Here is a 22163-nt window from a genome sequence, read left to right as displayed (position 1 = left end):
ATTGAAGGCTGAGGTTTGAAAGACACCATGGACGATGATGTTTGCTGATGGTATGGTGATTTGGAAGAATTTAAATCAGAAATATTTGGGGTAAATTAGCCAAAGTGATAGTGCTTCATAAAACATACAACATTTTTTTAATCGCTCTGTTGAAAAATACCTTCAAAGGCATATTAATATAGAAATACTGCTAACTAGTGGGCTTTAAAAATATTGCCATTGAAGTGACGCTTCATGAGCCCAATAATCCATGTTTTAGTTTTGTACATTGTGCTTCAGAAGTGATGGAGAAGAGTCTTCCACACAAGATGTTCAATGATAACATATATTTTCTTCATCATCCAATAGCAGAACAAAAGTGTTTCGTAACTGGAATGTTTGAACCCTGATGTCATCAGATCTGGGTCAGTCCAGTTCAGTTGTAATGAAAAGAAGTTTGTGTTTGCCAGGAGCCCCTCCCCTTCATGAGGGTAACATTTTGTGTCTCAAATTCCCTCACTTCCTTTTTTCCCACCCACAACTTTCTTGGTTTAAATGTCATCATGGATCTACTACGTTCTCTCTGCTGCGTCTGAGCTGATCTGTTCTGGAAGGTTGAAGCTGCTGAACATCTGGTGTGTTGTTGTTCTCCTGCAGGACAGCTCAGCGTTTGTTCCTCCACGATGGAAGAGAAAGACTCCACGGAGAGAGACGAGCAGATTCCGACCCCGGAGCTCGACCACACGGTCCTAATGTCCAGCAAACCTCTTTACCGCTTCGTCCAGAATGAGCCCAGAAGTCTCGGGGTAACGTCTCTTATATATTATATGTATTTGCTAAATGCCGGAATAATGACAAAGATAATTCGTTAGACAATTTTTATTTTTTATTTTCTTGAAAGTCATAAATTTATGGTGGGCAATACGTCGATGAAGCTGTTGCGAGTAGATTGCGTGATTTAATAAAATATGATATAAGAAAATAGTAAAGAGAGCTCTGATTGGCTGCTGTGCATGTCAATCAAATGGTTATTGCGCCGATTGGTTGACAATTTGATTGACATGCACAGCAGCCAATCAGAGGTCCCGCCTCTTCCACTGAACGCACGGCAATGTTCATATGAATCGAGAATAAAAAGAGCAAAACGTGCGACAGTCATTTTACGCAATTCAGAAAAACTATATAGAATTATAAGCTTGTTTTTTTTAAATAATATATCGAACAAAATAATGCGCGTTTGATCGCTTCAGGTCTTCTCTACGAGAGTCACAGAAACATGACGTCAGGTCCATCAAAGTCAAACTGCAGGTTCCAATGAAAGCAACAAATGCTGGTTTTCCTTTTGTGATCGCGTCCTTAAAACACACTTGCATTAATACACCTTCACATGATGACTATTTGTAAATAACCTTTATCTCCTGAATATAATAAGAATACGCTCAAACACAAACACGTTAAACAGGTGCAGCTGAGACACAAATACTAATGACGTCAGAGACGATCAGACAAAGCGATGATGATGTGAAGTTACTGTTTAACAGTTTTATTCTCGTTAAACTTCATCTGAAGATGTTTTAAATTTTAAATAATCCACTTGTGTGATTTATGTCAGACATGTTTAAAATTAACAAATATAAACTGTTAGTTTGAATTCATGTTTTCATTTGTTTTTGTTTTTTCATGATCACAGAAATGGAGAAATTTAAGTCATTTGAATATGATCGACATATTGAAATGGAGGCATGGAAAGGGATGAACCCGTCTGAATTCTTTGTTGATTTTGATAAACAAAGGAAAAGGGTTTGAATTCGTGTCAAGCACAGACTCTTATACATGAACATTTTTTGTGCACTATTTGGGTTCGAATGAATGACCATTTTTAGTAGGAAATCAATGCAATTCTTAGAACATACGAGTCTGAACTTGTCTGCAGTGGAGGATGAGATTTAACACAGGCTGACACTTAAGACCAGGTCTCATGGACATCTTTGGAAGTTACTCTCAGAGGAAAAGTATCTTCTTATGAGGAAATATGCTCCTCACGGACTGAACTATTTGAATCTAGTTATTTTTGTAAGTCAGCATTTCTATGAAGATGATTAAATCCCCACATCCTTCCATCATGACTGATCACCATTCACTTCATTCAGTGCAAGTCATCTGAGTGAAGTATGTTCTTACTTACGTTGAGCAAATTTGATGAAGGTAGTTCTTTTTAACTTACAATTATAAAAGTAGCTCGTGAACCAAAAAAGTGTGAGCACCCCTGCTTTAAAGAATTTGGGAAAGACCAGATGATGATGTCATGTCATTGGAAGCTTCTAAAAGGTTTATTGACAACATTTGAGTTGATTTCAGTCACACCTGTGGATGCATTTTAAGGCGCACCTGAACCTCACTGCTTCTTTGTGAAAATATCATGGGAAAGTCAAAAGAAATCAGCCTAAGACCTCAGGAAGAGGATCGTGGACTTGCATAAGTCTGGTTTATCCACGTTCATCTGTGCAGACAATAATACTGTGAAGCTGACCTTGACCTCTAATAACAACTTGGAACCGCTTAAAGTCATCACAGAAAATGTGGAGCAGATCCTGAAGAGGGTTTGAGTTGAAACCGTGGGTCTTCTCTGGTCAAAACAGGGATGTCTTCTGGAAAGCAGGAACAGACGGCTACTCCAAGGACTGTAACAAGAGTTACTCGGCCAAGTTTCTGGGCTGTACGACCCGATTGGTCTGACGACACCATTTTGGCCAAAAACCTTTTTAGCCATTTTCGGTTCGTAGAGCATTTCAGAAGGCCAAACCCAAGTGTAGCAACATCAAAGACACATGGGACCTTGCGCTAACCGGGAAGCTCAGAGAAGATGCCATTATCCTCTTTGAAGAAGACGCTCAGCTGAGCGAGGTCAAGTTTCATCGAGCCCTGACACCAGCAGGCAGGCAGGCTGAACCTGATGCGATCACCTTCTCTGATGGCAGCCAGAATGCTTATGGTGCTGTCCTGTATCTGCGGTCGGCCTGTGACCAAAGGTTCTACAGTAAGGCTGGTGGAGTCCAAAGCTCAGCTGACTCCCTTCGACCAAAAAGGGGAAGCAGTCAAGACAGAGCTTCATGGAGCAATGTTCGCGGCCCGTTTAAAAAAGGTACTTTGAGCAACATGGACGAGTTCAAGTCAAACAGTGGTACCACTTTGTTGACAACCAGTCCTTGGTGCAAATCAACGTGAGAGCTACGGCTTCCAGACCTTTTTCGCCAACAGGATTGGAGAAATCCAAAGCAGCACGCAAGTTCAGGATTTGTGGTGGATTCCTGGACCACGGAACATCGCTGATATTATCACTCGTGGGGCTGGTCCAAGAGATTTTTGGATTCATCATGGCAGCCAGGACCAAAATTCCTGAGCAAAGGATGTATCAGCAACTGCCAGAGAGAGTGTTGGAAAGATGCAGAAGAAATCATTCACTGCTTCACTCTCAAGAGCCCAGGTGAAGAAAGAGCCCCCAGATCAAGAGTGTCGGAGGCCACCTGCCGGTGCTGCTGTCCGGAACCTAGTGGATGAAGGACGGTTCAGCAGCCTGACTCGCCTGTTTAAGACAATCCCCCAGGTCTGGAGGGCAGCAAGGTACTTTGCAGCTGAAAGCAGGATCCTGGGAACCCCCAAAGTGTGAGGCAGTTTCTTCTGCCGGCGCCAAGATGCTCTAAGAGACCTTTTCCTTGCTGCACAAGAGGGTGTTACCGTTCCAACCACCACAATAGACCGGCAGTCTAATCGAGGCTCAGTTACAACGAACTTCAGGCGACCCTTCAGCTCGCAGCTAATCTCTCAATTGAACGCCCCATTAATGCCAGGGTGCAGAGCCATGAAGATACTGCGCATGTACATCACACCCAATACACTCCTACTGGGACGAGCATCATCAAGTGGTACCTGGAAAACATAGTACCTTAAAAACTATCACCTTTAGACTTCAGGAAATGCAGCGCCAGGATTACAAATTTGCCGGTCCCAAACTTTTTGTGAGGAATAAGTGGCAGACCATACAGAGGAACATTGCAGTAGGAGATAATGTATGTGTCTTTTTATACAGTGTATGTAACCCTCTGGTTTCAACTGTGTATATATATATATATATACATATATGTTTGTGGGACCCCAGGGCCGCATGTGGCCCACTGAGTGATGTTTGCGACCGCTAACAAAAGGTTGTACTATTCATTTTTACTTTTGCTGATAAAAAAGTTATTCAAGTTTTATTTTTCCTTTTAAGAAACTTTTAAATCAATATAATTCTACTCCAAGTTCGCGGCCACATGAGGCCATTTGACTCTATTTACGTGGCCCTCATGAGGTATGATCATGTAGGAATGTCTCTGATTTGTCACTGACTTTTATTTATTTAAAGAAATACTTTGAAAAAACATAATACATACGTTTTCTAAAGCTCTTTTCAAGGTATGAAAGATGCTTATTGTAGACCATAAAAAAGAAGATAAAATTCATATGGAACGAGATACTAAGAAACACTCAACAAAACAACCACTGACGTATGTGGTTCATGGTTGTTGAGGCACTGACTCCTTCAGTGTGAGGTTTAAACCCAAAAGGGAAACTCATTCAATTGGCTATTGGTTATTTCATATCTCAAAAGCATTCTTCACACACATATGTTATATTTTATATATATGTCATATAGATTTAATTAATAATTTCTTGGGGAATTTACCGTAAAGTTAATCGAGAACTCTCCAGATTTAAGTTTGGCTCAAGCGGAGAAGAATCCCGAGCGACAGTGTTAGACAATTGGTGCTGTAATGAAGGAAGGACCCGCCTTTTGTTGGTTCTGATTTGTTAATATTGCGTCCGGCCTCACAGTTTGTCATGTGGGCCCTAACAAAATGTAACTTAAATTTCTGTATTTTCTCTACAGATTGTTATTTTGCTGCTGGGTTGTGGAGAGCTGATGATGGGCTTCAGCTTCTTTGGCGGAAACCTGGACAGACCGAACCGTCTTTACGTTCCCTTCTGGCTCGGATCTGAGGTCAGTTTTCAACCTCAGCTTTTCTGATCTACTCTTTCTCAACTTATTAGTCTTGTTTCACCTTCTTGTGCCTGGGGCCAACATGTGGCCCTCGACCTGTATTTATGTGGCCCTCGTGAGTTATCTTACTAAAATCCAATTATATTTGTTTCTTATTTTGTTGTATTCAGTTCAAATTAAAATACAATTTTACACTTTCTTTGATAGAGGTCATAACCTTATATCTTCTCTTTTAATTTCTCTTCTATTTTCTTCCCTTCTTCACTTTAAATGTATTTATTTGGCCCTCGTGAGTAACACCATTAAAGTTTTAAATACCTGACATTAAATTATGTTAGTAAAATTAAATTATAAATCTTCCTTATTTTTCTTTATTCGGTACGAATAAAATTACATTTTTTAAACAATTATTTAATTGATAAAAAACATAGCCTTTTTTCTTTTTGTCTCTTTACTATTTCCTTTCCATCTTCTATTTTAAATGATCTTCTTTTAGCAAGAAAAAGCATCATTTTTTAACATTTTAAGCTAAGTGTTCACACCTTTGATCTTTAAATAAAAATGTGTATGAACTGAAATATTATATAATCAAATACACATTCTTTGAAATATCTTTGATTACTTTACCTTTTCATTTTCTTGGAATCTTCTCATCCTATTATGATTTCTTTTTTTCTTTGTTCCTTTGATCTTTTGGCTTTTCCGCCACTAAAAACAATCCTAGTGTTGTTATTGAATCGCTCTGGTCCAACCCAGTTGTCAGGCACCTTTTGTTACTTTTAATGCCACCCTGACTCCACTCTCTTCTTCCCCTCGTCTAAATTAACTTTCTTCCTTTTTCAGTTTATTCTCTGCGGAGCCTTGTCTATCTTCACTGGAGCAAACCCGTCCAAGAAGATGGTAGGACAAGTGTGCCTTTGAAGTTGTGTGAAGTTGAGGGTTGTTTTCCTTTGCTTCAGGTAACAGTGTGTCTGGCTGTTTATATCATTTCTATCCTTGGGATCATCGTCTCTGCCTTCTACAGGATCGAAATCATCGCAGGGAATTCCCACATGGGTTTCCTCGACGGGCCGTACGAAGACGAGTACTGGACCTGGACCCTTAAACACGCGGTAGACAACGGCAGAAAGTGCCTGATGATTCGTTTTTACGCCACTTTGTCATTCGTTGTAGCGTCAATTATCTTGCCTGGAGAGCGTTTTGTTCCTGTTCTCGCTGTGCGTGTTGGTGCTGCTGATCTTCCTGTCCAACGTGGCTCGTCTAGCTCTGAAATCTACTCACACGCAGGTCGAACATGTTTTTCAAAACCAGGTAAAAATCCAATAATTTTAACTTTTGTTTCCTTCTTTCTTTTGACAGGTTATTTTCCGGCAGGTCCAAGCACCTCCAACTCAACCATCGACCTGACCACTGGACAGAAAAACATTATATATATTATAAAATGAATATACTCAATATTAAGCTTCAAAGTTTTATCCATTTGCTTGAACTGCTGTAGAACTAACTTCTTGAAATATCAACGTTTACTTTGCTTCTCTGTTAGTGTGTGATGGTTTAATTCTCTGTCATAAATGATATATTTTGTCATTCAGGTTTATTATCGGCATTATTGTTATTTTTCATTTTAAAACTTGACCACTATCTTTAAATTCTCGTAAAGTCAAAGTTGATTTGACTTATTATTTCAACACAAAAATAGCTGAGTTTAGTCCATCTGTAAATAAACTGAGGTGTTTTCACACCAAACGTGAAAAAAAAAAAATTCAATTGTTGTTTTTACACCTGCTAGATCAGACTCTGGCCTATTGACTGTATTTATGTGGCTCTCATGAGGTCAAACATCATGTAGAAACTAACCATTTGATTTCGTTTTATTATTGTTATTAATTAATAATGTCTTAATTTGTTTTGGAAAAAGTCATTTTTATATGTATTTATAGCCCTTGAAAATGGAAAATCTATAAACAACTTTTAAACAAAAAGGTGCTTTGTATCAGATTCTTATTAAATGAAAGTTAAATAAATAATTTTTGCTTAATTCTAATTTTACACTTGACGACTACTTCCGCTTGGGTGTGAGATGGAGTAGGTGTGTTACACCTGGGCTCAGGTAAACTTCTCAAAAAAACAACCAAACCGATCCCTGCAGACGGAAAAAACTACTCTGGTAACAATCTTTTATCGCCTTTCACTTCAACCAATGACTATAAATGACTAATGACTATAAAATTAAAAATTAAATGGAAGGAGATTTAAAAAAAATTGAATTAAAATTGTAGTAAGTATGACGATTTTGGGATCAAATGAGAGGTGTGTGAGGGTAGTGCAGAACACGTGTGAGGCAGTGGTGACATGTTCCTCTAGGACTGACTGATTTAAATTACATCGGCTCATATTGAAGGCTGAGGTTTGAAAGACACCATGGACGATGATGTTTGCTGATGGTATGGTGATTTGGAAGAATTTAAATCAGAAATATTTGGGGTAAATTAGCCAAAGTGATAGTGCTTCATAAAACATACAACATTTTTTTAATCGCTCTGTTGAAAAATACCTTCAAAGGCATATTAATATAGAAATACTGCTAACTAGTGGGCTTTAAAAATATTGCCATTGAAGTGACGCTTCATGAGCCCAATAATCCATGTTTTAGTTTTGTACATTGTGCTTCAGAAGTGATGGAGAAGAGTCTTCCACACAAGATGTTCAATGATAAGATATATTTTCTTCATCATCCAATAGCAGAACAAAAGTGTTTCGTAACTGGAATGTTTGAACCCTGATGTCATCAGATCTGGGTCGGTCCAGTTCAGTTGTAATGAAAAGAAGTTTGTGTTTGCCAGGAGCCCCTCCCCTTCATGAGGGTAACATTTTGTGTCTCAAATTCCCCCACTTCCTTTTTTCCCACCCACAACTTTCTTGCTTTAAATGTCATCATGGATCTACTACGTTCTCTCTGCTGCGTCTGAGCTGATCTGTTCTGGAAGGTTGAAGCTGCTGAACATCTGGTGTGTTGTTGTTCTCCTGCAGGACAGCTCAGCGTTTGTTCCTCCACGATGGAAGAGAAAGACTCCACGGAGAGAGACGAGCAGATTCCGACCCCGGAGCTCGACCACACGGTCCTCATGTCCAGCAAACCTCTTTACCGCTTCGTCCAGAATGAGCCCAGAAGTCTCGGGGTAACGTCTCTTATATATTATATGTATTTGCTAAATGCCGGAATAATGACAAAGATAATTCGTTAGACAATTTTTATTTTTTATTTTCTTGAAAGTCATAAGTTTATGGTGGGCAATACGTCGATGAAGCTGTTGCGAGTAGATTGCGTGATTTAATAAAATATGATATAAGAAAATAGTAAAGAGAGCTCTGATTGGCTGCTGTGCATGTCAATCAAATGGTTATTGCGCCGATTGGTTGACAATTTGATTGACATGCACAGCAGCCAATCAGAGCTCCCGCCTCTTCCACTGAACGCACGGCAATGTTCATATGAATCGAGAATAAAAAGAGCAAAACGTGCGACAGTCATTTTACGCAATTCAGAAAAACTATATAGAATTATAAGCTTGTTTTTTTTAAATAATATATCGAACAAAATAATGCGCGTTTGATCGCTTCAGGTCTTCTCTACGAGAGTCACAGAAACATGACGTCAGGTCCATCAAAGTCAAACTGCAGGTTCCAATGAAAGCAACAAATGCTGGTTTTCCTTTTGTGATCGCGTCCTTAAAACACACTTGCATTAATACACCTTCACATGATGACTATTTGTAAATAACCTTTATCTCCTGAATATAATAAGAATACGCTCAAACACAAACACGTTAAACAGGTGCAGCTGAGACACAAATACTAATGACGTCAGAGACGATCAGACAAAGCGATGATGATGTGAAGTTACTGTTTAACAGTTTTATTCTCGTTAAACTTCATCTGAAGATGTTTTAAATTTTAAATAATCCACTTGTGTGATTTATATCAGACATGTTTAAAATTAACAAATATAAACTGTTAGTTTGAATTCATGTTTTCATTTGTTTTTGTTTTTTCATGATCACAGAAATGGAGAAATTTAAGTCATTTGAATATGATCGACATATTGAAATGGAGGCATGGAAAGGGATGAACCCGTCTGAATTCTTTGTTGATTTTGATAAACAAAGGAAAAGGGTTTGAATTCGTGTCAAGCACAGACTCTTATACATGAACATTTTTGTGCACTATTTGGGTTCGAATGAATGACCATTTTTAGTAGGAAATCAATGCAATTCTTAGAACATACGAGTCTGAACTTGTCTGCAGTGGAGGATGAGATTTAACACAGGCTGACACTTAAGACCAGGTCTCATGGACATCTTTGGAAGTTACTCTCAGAGGAAAAGTATCTTCTTATGAGGAAATATGCTCCTCACGGACTGAACTATTTGAATCTAGTTATTTTTGTAAGTCAGCATTTCTATGAAGATGATTAAATCCCCACATCCTTCCATCATGACTGATCACCATTCACTTCATTCAGTGCAAGTCATCTGAGTGAAGTATGTTCTTACTTACGTTGAGCAAATTTGATGAAGGTAGATCTTTTTAACTTACAATTATAAAAGTAGCTCGCGAACCAAAAAAGTGTGAGCACCCCTGCTTTAAAGAATTTGGGAAAGACCAGATGATGATGTCATGTCATTGGAAGCTTCTAAAAGGTTTATTGACAACATTTGAGTTGATTTGAGTCACACCTGTGGATGCATTTTAAGGCGCACCTGAACCTCACTGCTTCTTTGTGAAAATATCATGGGAAAGTCAAAAGAAATCAGCCTAAGACCTCAGTAAGAGGATCGTGGACTTGCATAAGTCTGATTTATCCATGTTCATCTGTGCAGACAATAATACTGTGAAGCTGACCTTGACCTCTAATAACAACTTGGAACCGCTTAAAGTCATCACAGAAAATGTGGAGCAGATCCTGAAGAGGGTTTGAGTTGAAACCGTGGGTCTTCTCTGGTCAAAACAGGGATGTCTTCTGGAAAGCAGGAACAGACAGCTACTCCAAGATCTGTAACAAGAGTTACTCGGCCAAGTTTCTGGGCTGTACGACCCGATTGGTCTGACGACACCATTTTGGCCAAAAACCTTTTTAGCCATTTTCGGTTCGTAGAGCATTTCAGAAGGCCAAACCCAAGTGTAGCAACATCAAAGACACATGGGACCTTGCGCTAACCGGGAAGCTCAGAGAAGATGCCATTATCCTCTTTGAAGAAGACGCTCAGCTGAGCGAGGTCAAGTTTCATCGAGCCCTGACACCAGCAGGCAGGTAGGCTGAACCTGATGCGATCACCTTCTCTGATGGCAGCCAGAATGCTTATGGTGCTGTCCTGTATCTGCGGTCGGCCTGTGACCAAAGGTTCTACAGTAAGGCTGGTGGAGTCCAAAGCTAAGCTGACTCCCTTGGACCAAAAAGGGGAAGCAGTCAAGACAGAGCTTCATGGAGCAATGTTCGCGGCCCGTTTAAAAAAGGTACTTTGAGCAACATGGACAAGTTCAAGTCAAACAGTGTTACCCCTTTGTTGACAACCAGTCCTTGGTGCAATTCAAAATGAGAGCTACGGCTTCCAGGCCTTTTTCGCCAACAGGATTGGAGAAATCCAAAGCAGCACGCAAGTTCAGGATTTGTGGTGGATTCCTGGACCACGGAACATCGCTGATATTATCACTCGTGGGGCTGGTCCAAGAGATTTTTGGATTCATCATGGCAGCCAGGACCAAAATTCCTGAGCAAAGGATGTATCAGCAACTGCCAGAGAGAGTGTTGGAAAGATGCAGAAGAAATCATTCACTGCTTCACTCTCAAGAGCCCAGGTGAAGAAAGAGCCCCCAGATCAAGAGTGTCGGAGGCCACCTGCCGGTGCTGCTGTCCGGAACCTAGTGGATGAAGGACGGTTCAGCAGCCTGACTCGCCTGTTTAAGACAATCCCCCAGGTCTGGAGGGCAGCAAGGTACTTTGCAGCTGAAAGCAGGATCCTGGGAACCCCCAAAGTGTGAGGCAGTTTCTTCTGCCGGCGCCAAGATGCTCTAAGAGAGCTTTTCCTTGCTGCACAAGAGGGTGTTACCGTTCCAACCACCACAATAGACCGGCAGTCTAATCGAGGCTCAGTTACAACGAACTTCAGGCGACCCTTCAGCTCGCAGCTAATGTCTCAATTGAACGCCCCATTAATGCCAGGGTGCAGAGCCATGAAGATACTGCGCATGTACATCACACCCAATACACTCCTACTGGGACGAGCATCATCAAGTGGTGCCTGGAAAACATAGTTACTTAAAAACTATCCCCTTTAGACTTCAGGAAATGCAGCGCCAGGATTACAAATTTGCCGGTCCCAAACTTTTTGTGAGGAATAAGTGGCAGACCATACAGAGGAACATTGCAGTAGGAGATAATGTATGTGTCTTTTTATACAGTGTATGTAACCCTCTGGTTTCAACTGTGTATATATATATATATACATATATGTTTGTGGGACCCCAGGGCCGCATGTGGCCCACTGAGTGATGTTTGCGACCGCTAACAAAAGGTTGTACTATTCATTTTTACTTTTGCTGATAAAAAAGTTATTCAAGTTTTATTTTTCCTTTTAAGAAACTTTTAAATCAATATAATTCTACTCCAAGTTCACGGCCACATGAGGCCATTTGACTCTATTTACGTGGCCCTCATGAGGTATGATCATGTAGGAATGTCTCTGATTTGTCACTGACTTTTATTTATTTAAAGAAATACTTTGAAAAAACATAATACATACGTTTTCTAAAGCTCTTTTCAAGGTATGAAAGATGCTTATTGTAGACCATAAAAAAGAAGATAAAATTCATATGGAACGAGATACTAAGAAACACTCAACAAAACAACCACTGACGTATGTGGTTCATGGTTGTTGAGGCACTGACTCCTTCAGTGTGAGGTTTAAACCCAAAAGGGAAACTCATTCAATTGGCTATTGGTTATTTCATATCTCAAAAGCATTCTTCACACACATATGTTATATTTTATATATATGTCATATAGATTTAATTAATAATTTCTTGGGGAATTTACCGTAAAGTTAATCGAGAACTCTCCAGATTTAAGTTTGGCTCAAGCGGAGAAGAATCCCGAGCGACAGTGTTAGACAATTGGTGCTGTAATGAAGGAAGGACCCGCCTTTTGTTGGTTCTGATTTGTTAATATTGCGTCCGGCCTCACAGTTTGTCATGTGGGCCCTAACAAAATGTAACTTAAATTTCTGTATTTTCTCTACAGATTGTTATTTTGCTGCTGGGTTGTGGAGAGCTGATGATGGGCTTCAGCTTCTTTGGCGAAAACCGGGACAGACCGAACCGTCTTTACGTTCCCTTCTGGCTCGGATCTGAGGTCAGTTTTCAACCTCAGCTTTTCTGATCTACTCTTCCTCAACTTATTAGTCTTGTTTCACCTTCTTGTGCCTGGGGCCAACATGTGGCCCTCGACCTGTATTTATGTGGCCCTCGTGAGTTATCTTACTAAAATCCAATTATATTTGTTTCTTATTTTGTTGTATTCAGTTCAAATTCTTTCTCTTCTATTTTCTTCCCTTCTTCACTTTAAATGTATTTATTTGGCCCTTGTGAGTAACGCCATTACAGTTTTAAATACCTGACATTAAATTATGTTAGTAAAATTAAATTATATTTCTTCCTTATTGTTCTATATTCGGTACGAATAAAATTAAATTTTTTAAACAATTATTAAATTGATAAAAAAAACATAGCCTTTTTTCTTTTTGTCTCTTTACTATTTCCTTTCCATCTTCTCTTTTAAATGATCTTCTTTTAGCAAGAAAAAGCATCATCTTTGTTCCTTTGATCTTTTGGCTTTTCCGCCACTAAAAACAATCCTAGTGTTGTTATTGAATCGCTCTGGTCCAACCCAGTTGTCAGGCACCTTTTGTTACTTTTAATGCCACCCTGACTCCACTCTCTTCTTCCCCTCGTCTAAATTAACTTTCTTCCTTTTTCAGTTTATTCTCTGTGGAGCCTTGTCTATCTTCACTGGAGCAAACCCAGTCGAAGAAGATGGTAGGACAAGTGTGCCTTTGAAGTTGTGTGAAGTTGAGGGTTGTTTTCCTTTGCTTCAGGTAACAGTGTGTCTGGCTGTTTATATCATTTCTATCCTTGGGATCATCGTCTCTGCCTTCTACAGGATCGAAACCATCGCAGGGAGTACCCACATGGGTTTCCTCGACGGGCTGTACAAAAACGAGTACTGGACCCTTAAACACAGGGTAGACAACGGCAGAAAGTGCCTGATGATTCATTTTTACGCCACTTTGTCATTCGTTGTAGCGTCAATTATCTTGCCTGGAGAGCGTTTTGTTCCTGTACTCGTTGTGCGTGTTGGTGCTGCTGATCTTCCTGTCCAACGTGGCTCGTCTAGCTCTGAAATCTACTCACACGCAGGTCGAACATGTTTTTCAAAAACAAGGTAAAAATCCAATAATTTTAACTTTTGTTTCCTTCTTTCTTTTGACAGGTTATTTTCCAGCAGGTCCAAGCACCTCCAACTCAACCATCGACCTGACCACTGGACCGAAAAACATTATATATATTCTAAAATTAATATACTCAATATTAAGCTTCAAAGTTGTATCCATTTGCTTGAAGTGCTGTAGAACTAACTTTTTGAAACATCAACTTTTGCTTTGCTTCTCTGAATATATAATTTATGAAAGATAATTGAACCATCAAACACTGTCATTCAGGTTGATGATCGGCATTATTTTGTTTTTCCTTTTTAAAACTTAACCACAATCTTTAAATGCACTGTAAGGAAATGACAACTTTACTGTAATCAATCATCTAGATTTAACACACATTTCAAATAGTCACTTGATTAACTGATAATCTTACATATTTAATTCATACTAAATAATCCTATTCTTGCATTGCATTCACTGACTGCAACACAAGGCCGAGGTCACAAAGCCTCACACACACAGAAAGATTAAACAATCCCAGATTCCAAGAAGTCTGTGTGAACCTGTTTGAGAACTCACACTGAAAGACACAACAGTCCAGTAAGTCGCTGGGAACCGATTCTCTGGAGAGGACAACAACTTTCAGTAAGTTTCCACTACGATCACGTGCGACGGCCATCTTAGAATCAATGTTTACAGTCACTGACCAATCCTACATTCACATTTGACTAGAGGTGTTAACCTGAATATTCTACTATAAAGATCCACCATTTTGACTGATCTTTGCGTTCTGGCATTCGAAGACGTCTGCGATAGATCTCTCTGCTTGCTAGCGCCCGTGTTCACGTAAGTTTGTCTCTGACTTTTGCATAATTCACTAAACGAGCATTTTTCTTAAACTCATCAATGTGTCTGTCCTTCATTCCACCACCACGTACGAGGCTGGGGAGGGGTCGGCTCATCGGAACACAAAAACCCCTAACAGCACGTAAAGTCATAATTTAGTCTTTTCGTTTGTACTGTTTTGACTTTATTATTTAAAGACAGAAATAGCTGAATTTAGCCATTCTGTAAATAAACTCAGCCGTTTTCACACCAAACTTGTTTGGATCAGACTCTGACCCAATCAACTGTATTTCGTTTTTATTATTTGTATTAATTAATGTCTTAATTTCTTTTGTAAATATTCTCCTCCATTAAATAAATAACTTTAGCTTGATTCTATTTCTAATTTTACACTTGACGTTCCTTTATGTTTGATGGCCGCTCAACATCCGCAGTCTATAACGTGGCCCCTGAGGAAATAATATTTCCAAATTAAATAAATTCAATCTCATCTTTTCCCTAGTTGCCTTACATTATCATCTATATAAAACATTAAGAATTTAAGCCATAAATATTTACATCTTTAAACATTCGTGTCATCTGTATTCAAACTATTTTCACTGCGGTTAAATAACAGTTGAAAAAAAACATGTTACTAATGCACTTTTGCTGGTTTGTTCTAATGATAATTAAACAAAAATACTGAAGATACTTTTCATTTGTCTCAATCTTGACTGGTTTATAGACGATAATATTGCTTTTTTCTCAGTTCCGAACACGACAGACTTTGTTTACCTCACACTATATCTCTTTTCTGCTTTCATACCCGACACCTGCATTTTCGTAAGTTTCCTTGGGGTTTATTCCCAATATTCACGTGGTTTGAAGTCTCAACTCGAGTCTATACTGTTTTTAAACACATTTTAAAAGTCCATTTACTTTTTCTTGAATGCAACGATATGTACTTTGATCTCCTGCGCATTTAATTAAGTTGATTTTGTTTTTTTAACAAGTAGATCAAGAGAGGGAGGTTGTTTTTGTTAAGACTCCAAGGCACTCGGGAGCCCCCTGTTGGGCGGATGGCAGCATAGCATTAATTACAAGTATCGATCAAGAAAATCTTTAAGACCATTATGAGCATATCCAGATATTAAGGCCCTCTCTTTAAAATGATATACATGTATTGCCCAAACCTTTTTTTCTTTTAAACCAGATTTGCTCAATTTACTGGTTAAACTAAAATAGTCTTTATAAAATCATTACTCAAATTTAAATTCCAAAAATAAAACGTATTAATGTAAAAAGTAGCTACTGTCTTTCATCAGTCAAGGTAAAAAAAACAACTGAATATCAATATAAAAACTACATTTAAATATTTCCTGAGGCATGTTTCCACCAGCATCTATTATTTTATACAACTATTTTGAATCATTTTTAATGTAATACGATTTAAATGAACTGCAACAAAACATGCTGTACTCAAGCAAAATAAGTTAAGTTTTTAATTTAAAAAACAAACTAAGTAAACAAGAAAAAAATCCTACAATAATTTTAGTCAATTCATCGGTTACTTTCCACCCCTTTCTTTTTTTGTGCATTAGAAATGATTATTTTCCTGGACACAGAAATTGTTTGGTCACATTTATTCATAGTATTTTTAAACAGAAGTTTCTCTCTTCTTGTTTGGTCCGTGTGCAGCAGCGTTCAGTAGATGTAGCTGGCCGTGTGCAGGGACTGCGTGGCGGCGACGTCGGCCGAGCCCGAGGGATTGTACTCTCCTTTGGACGCCAGGCCGTTGGTCTGCAGGGAGAGGGGAAAAAACAACAAGTGAGGACAAAGTCTGCAGGTTAATGATCAGCCGGCGCTCCATGTAAGTGCGTCACGACGACGACAATCATTGACGCGCAACGCTGTAAACTTGAGTAGATAGAAGATGTGTGATCGATAAAGATTTTTTTTAAAAATGGGTTCATTCTTATTAGTTTATTACCGTGGCGCGTTTGCAGAAAGCCTGCTGGGCGGCGGCCTTGTTGGCGGTCTTTCCCTGCCAGGCGGCGAGGGCGGAGGCCTGGAGTGCACGCCCGTACGAGAAGGTGAGCTTCCAGGGGCGATGGAGGGGAACTCTGTTGATGGCGTTGAGGTTCAGGGAGGCTTCCTCCTCGCTCTGACCTCCGGACAGGAAGCAGATGCCTGCGGGGAAAAAATAAGACACATTTGAATAAACAAACGGTACAAATAAAATTAAAACAAACAATACAAATAAAACAATAAGATAATGTGTAAACAAATAAAAGAAAATTACAAAATAAAATGGAACAAAATAAACAATGTTAGATAAAATTATAAAAACTGTACACAAATTTAAAAAAATAATATATATAATAATATAAAAATAGTAAAGAAATAATAAAATTAAAAAAATTAAGCAATAAACACAAAAAAAAGAAAGATCAACACATTATGATTGCTGCAAGAAACATTATTACAAGAGTTTTTTTTAATAATTTCTCATTTCTTAAAGGCCAAACATGCCATTTCATTGAACTGGAAAAAATGTTCAAAGTCCAACAACTGGTTACCTTTTCTATCGTCTTCCCATTCAAACGTTGACTTTCTTGGAAAAATGGATAATATAATATTTTGACACTTTTTATGATTATTTAGGGTAAAACAAATTGAATAGAATTAATGCTGTATTTTTTTTATGGATTAGTATTAATTTGTTTATTTACACTGGGGTTTAATCAGCTTTGTATTCATTTTCCATCCGTTATTGTATGAATGAAAATCAATATAATATATAAATGTATATGTGATAATATATGTATGAAATTAATATATTATAAACAAGCAAATCTCACCGGGGACGGCGGCGGGGACGGTGCGTCTGAGTGCGGTCACCGTTGCCATGGCAACCTCCTGTGGGGTGAATTTCTTAGTGCAGGAGTGTCCAGCCATGACCATGTTGGGCTTCAGCAGGGTGCCCTCCAGGTACACATGGTGGTCGGACAGGGATTTGTACACAGCAGCCAGAACCTTCAACCCCAACAAAAAAACCCACCGGTCAACATCACATCCGATCGGTTTCGATCGACTCAGAACGCACCTTCTCCGTGACGTACTGGCAGCGCAGCAGGTCGTGGTCGCCGTCGGGCAGGATCTCTGGCTCCACAATCGGTACCAGGCCGTTCTGGTGGACGAGTCGAAGGCGTTTTAGAAAAAAGAAAAACTTAATTGAGGCCCCCTATATAAAACACACCTGTTGGCAGATGCTGGCGTATCTGGCCAGGACGTTGGCGTTCTCGGCGATAGCCAGAGATGACGGGCAGCCGTCCGAGATCTTCAGGACGCACCTCCACTTGGCGAAGTCGGCGCCGTCCTTCTTGTACTGGGCACAACGCTCGGAGAGGCCGTCGAGACCTGGAGAGTGTCGGAGAGACGGAGGTCAAGGTCAGACAGACCAATTTAACGGTAGAGAAGCAGATTTAATTTTAAAACTAGCAGTATTTTTACAAATGTAGGTCAACAATGTTCAACAATCCAACATCTTGCATCTGGTTTTACAGTCAAGTACTCATGAGGAGTTTTGCAAAATTCAATTCAAAGTCGTGCATTCTACTTCCTGTCGGTAAATCTACAGCTTAAGGACCGGAATACTAGTCAGGAAATACTCTTCCATGGAACATCATCCACGATTATGACATTTTGATCACGAGTCTGCGACTGAAGTGAAGGAATGTTGAGTCTTAGCTTTGTGTATTTTTCCATTTCACTCCTGATAGTCATAAAACAGTGTTTTTTTTATTCATTTTATTGTTAAAATATAATGTTTGATTCATAAATGTTAAGTTCACCTTGTGTGGTCGTTTCTCCGTCAGTTCCGTTCAGACCAGCCGTGCCTTTGTCCACCTGAGAGCAGAAGAACGACGACCATGAAGATTTTTTTAAATTATTATTTAAAAACCTTGAAGCGGTTTCTTCGAGCTCACCTTGATGCCGACCACGATCCCCTGGTCCTTGATGACCTGAGGGAAGAGTTTGCCGTTGTCCGCCTTCTGGTAGAGCGTCTCGTGGAAGAAGATGACTCCGCCCACGCAGTCGGACATGGACTCGGAGGAGGTGAAGAGGAGGTTGCGGAAGTAGCGGCGGTTCTCCTCGCTGTTCTCCACTTTGATGTTCTGGAGACGCTTGGCCATGGTGCCTTTTTTTTGTTGGGGGTGGAGGGGATGGAGAACAAGAGTCAAGGTCGTGTTCGTGAACTTGTCGCCTGCGGACGCTCACCTGTCGACTCATCTGCAGCCAGGACTCCCTTTCCCGGAGCGACGATCCTCTGAGCGATGTCGGAGAGCTCCTTCTTCTGCGCCGCAGACAGAGATGGGAACTGGTGGGTCATCCTGGAGAAGAGGTGTGAGAGAATATTCATACATCAATATATATATATCTCGTAGTATTCCTTCATTACACTGCATCGATATGCAACAGCAATGAGTCAACTTTATTTGTTATTGTCTTTCAAAGCAATTTTATTTTTAATCACAGTTCTTATGCTTTATAATTCAACAAAATCTTCATTTTAAAATGTACAATTAACATAAAGAAAAGTGCATTTTAGTAATTAAATTAAACTTCAGGCCGTGGGATGGCAGCAGTCATTACGTCCTCTGCAGCGAAAAGAACAATAAAATCCTGCGATGACTGAGGACGAGAGGATACGGTCACTCCTGCCTCTTTTAAAGCTGATGTTTGGACATATTTTGGTTTCAAAATGAAATGAAAGCAGTTACGACTTCGTCAAGAGTCATGTGGTCTGTAAATTCTGCAACACCAGAGTCAAGTACTCGACAATACTACAAATATGTCCTTGTACCTACAGTTTTTCAACTGTGCTGTTGTAAAAGTGTGTTTCCCCTCTGGGGATGAATAAAGATTTTCTATTCTATTCTATCGCAATATCGCTATTATGTCGCAATATCAGAATTAGAAAACTTTTATGACATACATAAAGAAAAACAATCATTTCGTATATCTTGTGTATCGTAGCGTCAGATTCTTGTCAATACACACCCACAAAAACAGGTTGTGAAATAAATAATAAGAAGTATGACAAAGAAACTTTCTTATCCAACACCAGCAGCTTCTTGCGTCACGTTTGTCAATAATTATCAGGGGGAACTTTAACCTCCAATAGATAAACGGTAACGTAATGTGCAGAAAAAAACTTTAAAAAGCCACTTTAAAAAAGTGTGTAATTTCAGAAGCATGACTTTTCATCTTGTTTAAACTTAACGTTTTTTTTTGGCAAAACCTCATTTAAACGGAGCCACTTGACGGTTTGTGGTTTTCAAAAGAAGCCACGTGTGACGTCAGCATGTGCAGAACCAAGCGAAAGTCGAACTCACCTGAGAGATTTAGTCGAACAGCGTCGTCAGCAAAAAAAAAAGAGGATTCCGGCAGCAGCTGGACTGAGAGAGAAGACAGATCCTGGAACACAAGGCTGTATTTATGCGCCTCGGAAGTTCGGAGGAGGCGCTCGTGATGTGGCGGTGTGTGTCTGTGTGTGTGTGTGTGTGTGGGGGTGTGTGTGTGTGTGTGTGAGGGGGGGCGTGCACGTCCACGATGATGCAATTGGACGAACCTGGCGTACAAACTGGGCGGTGTTCGCACCTGAACCTTTAACACAGGCTGACGTTAAAAAACATTGAGGACAGAGAACATTATTGTCTGAACAAAGTTTTCAAAATCAATCGCCCCGAGTGTTCAGTGACGTGCGTGACGTCAGGCCACGCCCCCCCAAGCGGTGCATACGTCATCGCGGACTCTTCATAACTTTTTGCTGTTGCAATGAGAAGTAAGGTTTTGATCGATTTTAAAAGTGTGAGCAGTAAAAACGTAATTTAAGATAATTTAAACAAATATACGCCATTATTTGTTGCTCTAGGAAAACGTATTCTCTTCCTTCACAAGTTCATTTTATTTATTTTAGCATTTACTTGTTTAGCAAGTCGCTTGTCTAAAATAGTAAATATAAATATAACATAAGATAAGCAAACAATAAGTAAATCTGAAAATATATATTTTTAAAACATGTTTCCACCGCATTATTTATCTGTGTATAAAGTATTTATTATCTATATTTTTATCTTGGAAAACGTACTGTTTTTAATAACAACTTCATTGTTATTTTTTATTTTTGTTTTACCATTCAATTGTTGAGCAAGTTAATGGAATTGGAAAACGTATAACTTTCAACCACACATTTATTTCTTATTTAATTTACCATTAAACTGATGAGAGAGTCGCTTTAAAATAGTTTAAAATAGTAATTAATTTAAAAAAAGGAACGAACAGTAGGTAAAAAAGTTATATTTTTAAAATTGCGTTTGAACTTCTTTATTTATCCGTGTTTATGAATCTTTTTGTCATAGAAAACGTAACCTTCAAATAATAGGTTATCACCTCTTTATTTATCTCTGTCACTGAGTCTGTTTTGCTTGATTTTTCTCTTGGAAAATGTATATTTTCACAACAAATGTATTTATTGTACCATTAACTTGTTCAACAAGTGGCTTCCAAATAGTTAAAAATAGTAATTCATTAAAAAAAAAAGAGAATAAAAGCCTCGTAGGTAAATCTGAAAATATAAAATATTGCAAAATAATCTCCACTTCTTTCTTTACTTGAATTTGAAACATCCTCAATCACGTGTTTCTCTTACCAGTCTACCTGATTATATCAGCATATTTGAAAAGACATGATTTTCTTTTTGCTCAATCTGGACTATGGCTCGTCCAATGTCCCCTCAGGGCTAATATAGGTGGTCAAAGTTCAGTAAAGGTTTACATAAGGGTGGGAGACTTGTATGGGATTTAATCAGGCTAAACTAAAACAAACGGATCCCTTCAGCTCAGGCTATTGATTCAAATGAAGAAGTGATAAAAATACAAGTTGCACAAGAAAATAAAGTTAATTGACTTAAAAAGAGGAAATGTTTAATTTAACATTTTCACCCTGAAATGAGTTTCCAGTTGGACCATTTTTATGAACTTCATAATTTAATTTAGAATATATACAGTTTTCACGTGTCATAATATATGGAGTCTCGCTTTTTATACATATTATTCATTCTGTTCTTTTTTCATTTTTTCTAAATATATATTAGCAATTATGTTTTCAAAACATAAGCTTCAGAGTGACTCTTTTTATTGCCCGAGGTTATCAGCCACTCCCATGCATCCATTTCCCTTATACATGATTTCCCCAGCTGTCTGGCTGGACAATGAAGTTCGGAGACTTTCCCTAGTCTGGCTGTCTTCGGTTCTGTCGGAACTCCATCTTTCAACACCCACTTGGGCCACAATGGTTCTTTTGTCCCAGCATCCAGAAGTATTGTTATTATCTCTCTTTAAAAATAAATAAATGCAGAAAATGACATTAATGGCAAAAAATAAATAAATAAAAGCATTAAAATATACTTATAATACAATAATAATATAATACATACTATAAGTGAACAGTTTCACTGCCTGTTTTCTCCTCATTTTGTGTAACTTCTTTAGAAAATAAAAAAACTTTTATATAATGCATGAAATTCAACATTCACTCCTCTATATTTACACCTGTCAGTAAAATATGTACAAAGGATGTCAAAGATTATTTAATTGAATTATATGAATTCATATTATTTGTTATCTGAAACCAACCCATAAAAAAGTGTTCCAGTCTTACATAAGTGTGTATCCAGTCATGTACATACAACCTTAGTGCTGCAGAGAAATTACATTGAAAAAACAAATGAGCTGCATTTTCACCATTTCCACAAGAAATACATTTAT

At 38.7% G+C, this 22163-nt stretch overlaps 2 protein-coding genes across 7 annotated transcripts; one reads left to right on the top strand and one right to left on the bottom strand.

The window, feature by feature from the left end:
* The first annotated feature begins 481 nt into the window (after window positions 1-481).
* LOC148072007 (uncharacterized) lies at window positions 482-14409 on the top strand. 6 transcript variants are annotated; one of them, XM_087799437.1, is made up of 11 exons: window positions 482-785; window positions 4907-5017; window positions 5861-5917; window positions 5977-6129; window positions 6191-6304; window positions 6377-8196; window positions 12362-12425; window positions 13051-13108; window positions 13168-13314; window positions 13376-13489; window positions 13563-14409. In XM_087799437.1, the coding sequence occupies exons 1-6, from the start codon at window positions 663-665 to the stop codon at window positions 6422-6424; spliced, it is 606 nt and encodes a 201-aa protein (XP_087655563.1). In that variant the 5' UTR covers window positions 482-662; the 3' UTR covers window positions 6425-8196; window positions 12362-12425; window positions 13051-13108; window positions 13168-13314; window positions 13376-13489; window positions 13563-14409. The 6 variants fall into 6 exon arrangements, with proteins under 6 accessions (XP_087655563.1, XP_087655564.1, XP_087655562.1 ...); XM_087799438.1 differs by having other exon boundaries at window positions 12315-12425; window positions 13233-13314; XM_087799436.1 differs by having other exon boundaries at window positions 12315-12425.
* Window positions 14410-15959: 1550 nt separating this feature from the next.
* aldob (aldolase, fructose-bisphosphate B) lies at window positions 15960-19874 on the bottom strand. The gene is made up of 9 exons (XM_087799434.1): window positions 19731-19874; window positions 18613-18725; window positions 18321-18532; window positions 18186-18240; window positions 17591-17751; window positions 17438-17521; window positions 17193-17367; window positions 16322-16521; window positions 15960-16131 (listed from the first exon to the last, which is right to left on the bottom strand). Exons 2-9 carry the CDS (start codon window positions 18722-18724, stop codon window positions 16036-16038), a joined length of 1095 nt encoding a protein of 364 aa, XP_087655560.1. The 5' UTR covers window position 18725; window positions 19731-19874; the 3' UTR covers window positions 15960-16035.
* Between the last annotated feature and the right edge of the window lie 2289 nt (window positions 19875-22163).

The sequence above is a fragment of the Callionymus lyra genome, chromosome 9 (assembly GCF_982586985.1).
Source record: "Callionymus lyra chromosome 9, fCalLyr1.hap1.1, whole genome shotgun sequence".
NCBI classification, from domain to species: Eukaryota; Metazoa; Chordata; class Actinopteri; order Syngnathiformes; family Callionymidae; genus Callionymus; species Callionymus lyra.
This window is presented reverse-complemented; position numbering and strand designations above follow the sequence as displayed.

Bases quoted from the DNA above. Each gene is read 5' to 3' on its own strand.
- aldob (XM_087799434.1), bottom strand. From the start codon at position 18,724: ATGACCCACCAGTTCCCATCTCTGTCTGCGGCGCAGAAGAAGGAGCTC. The intron at 18,241-18,320 runs GTGAGCTCGAAG...TTCTGCTCTCAG, and splicing joins GGATCGTGGTCGGCATCAAG to GTGGACAAAGGCACGGCTGG. The intron at 16,522-17,192 runs GTGAGATTTGCT...TTTTCCCCGCAG, and splicing joins CGTCCCCGCCGCCGTCCCCG to GCATCTGCTTCCTGTCCGGA.
- LOC148072007 (XM_087799435.1), top strand. From the start codon at position 7,946: ATGTCATCATGGATCTACTACGTTCTCTCTGCTGCGTCTGAGCTGATC. The intron at 8,197-13,050 runs GTAACGTCTCTT...TTCCTTTTTCAG, and splicing joins ATGAGCCCAGAAGTCTCGGG to TTTATTCTCTGTGGAGCCTT. The intron at 13,315-13,375 runs GTAGACAACGGC...CATTCGTTGTAG, and splicing joins ACTGGACCCTTAAACACAGG to CGTCAATTATCTTGCCTGGA.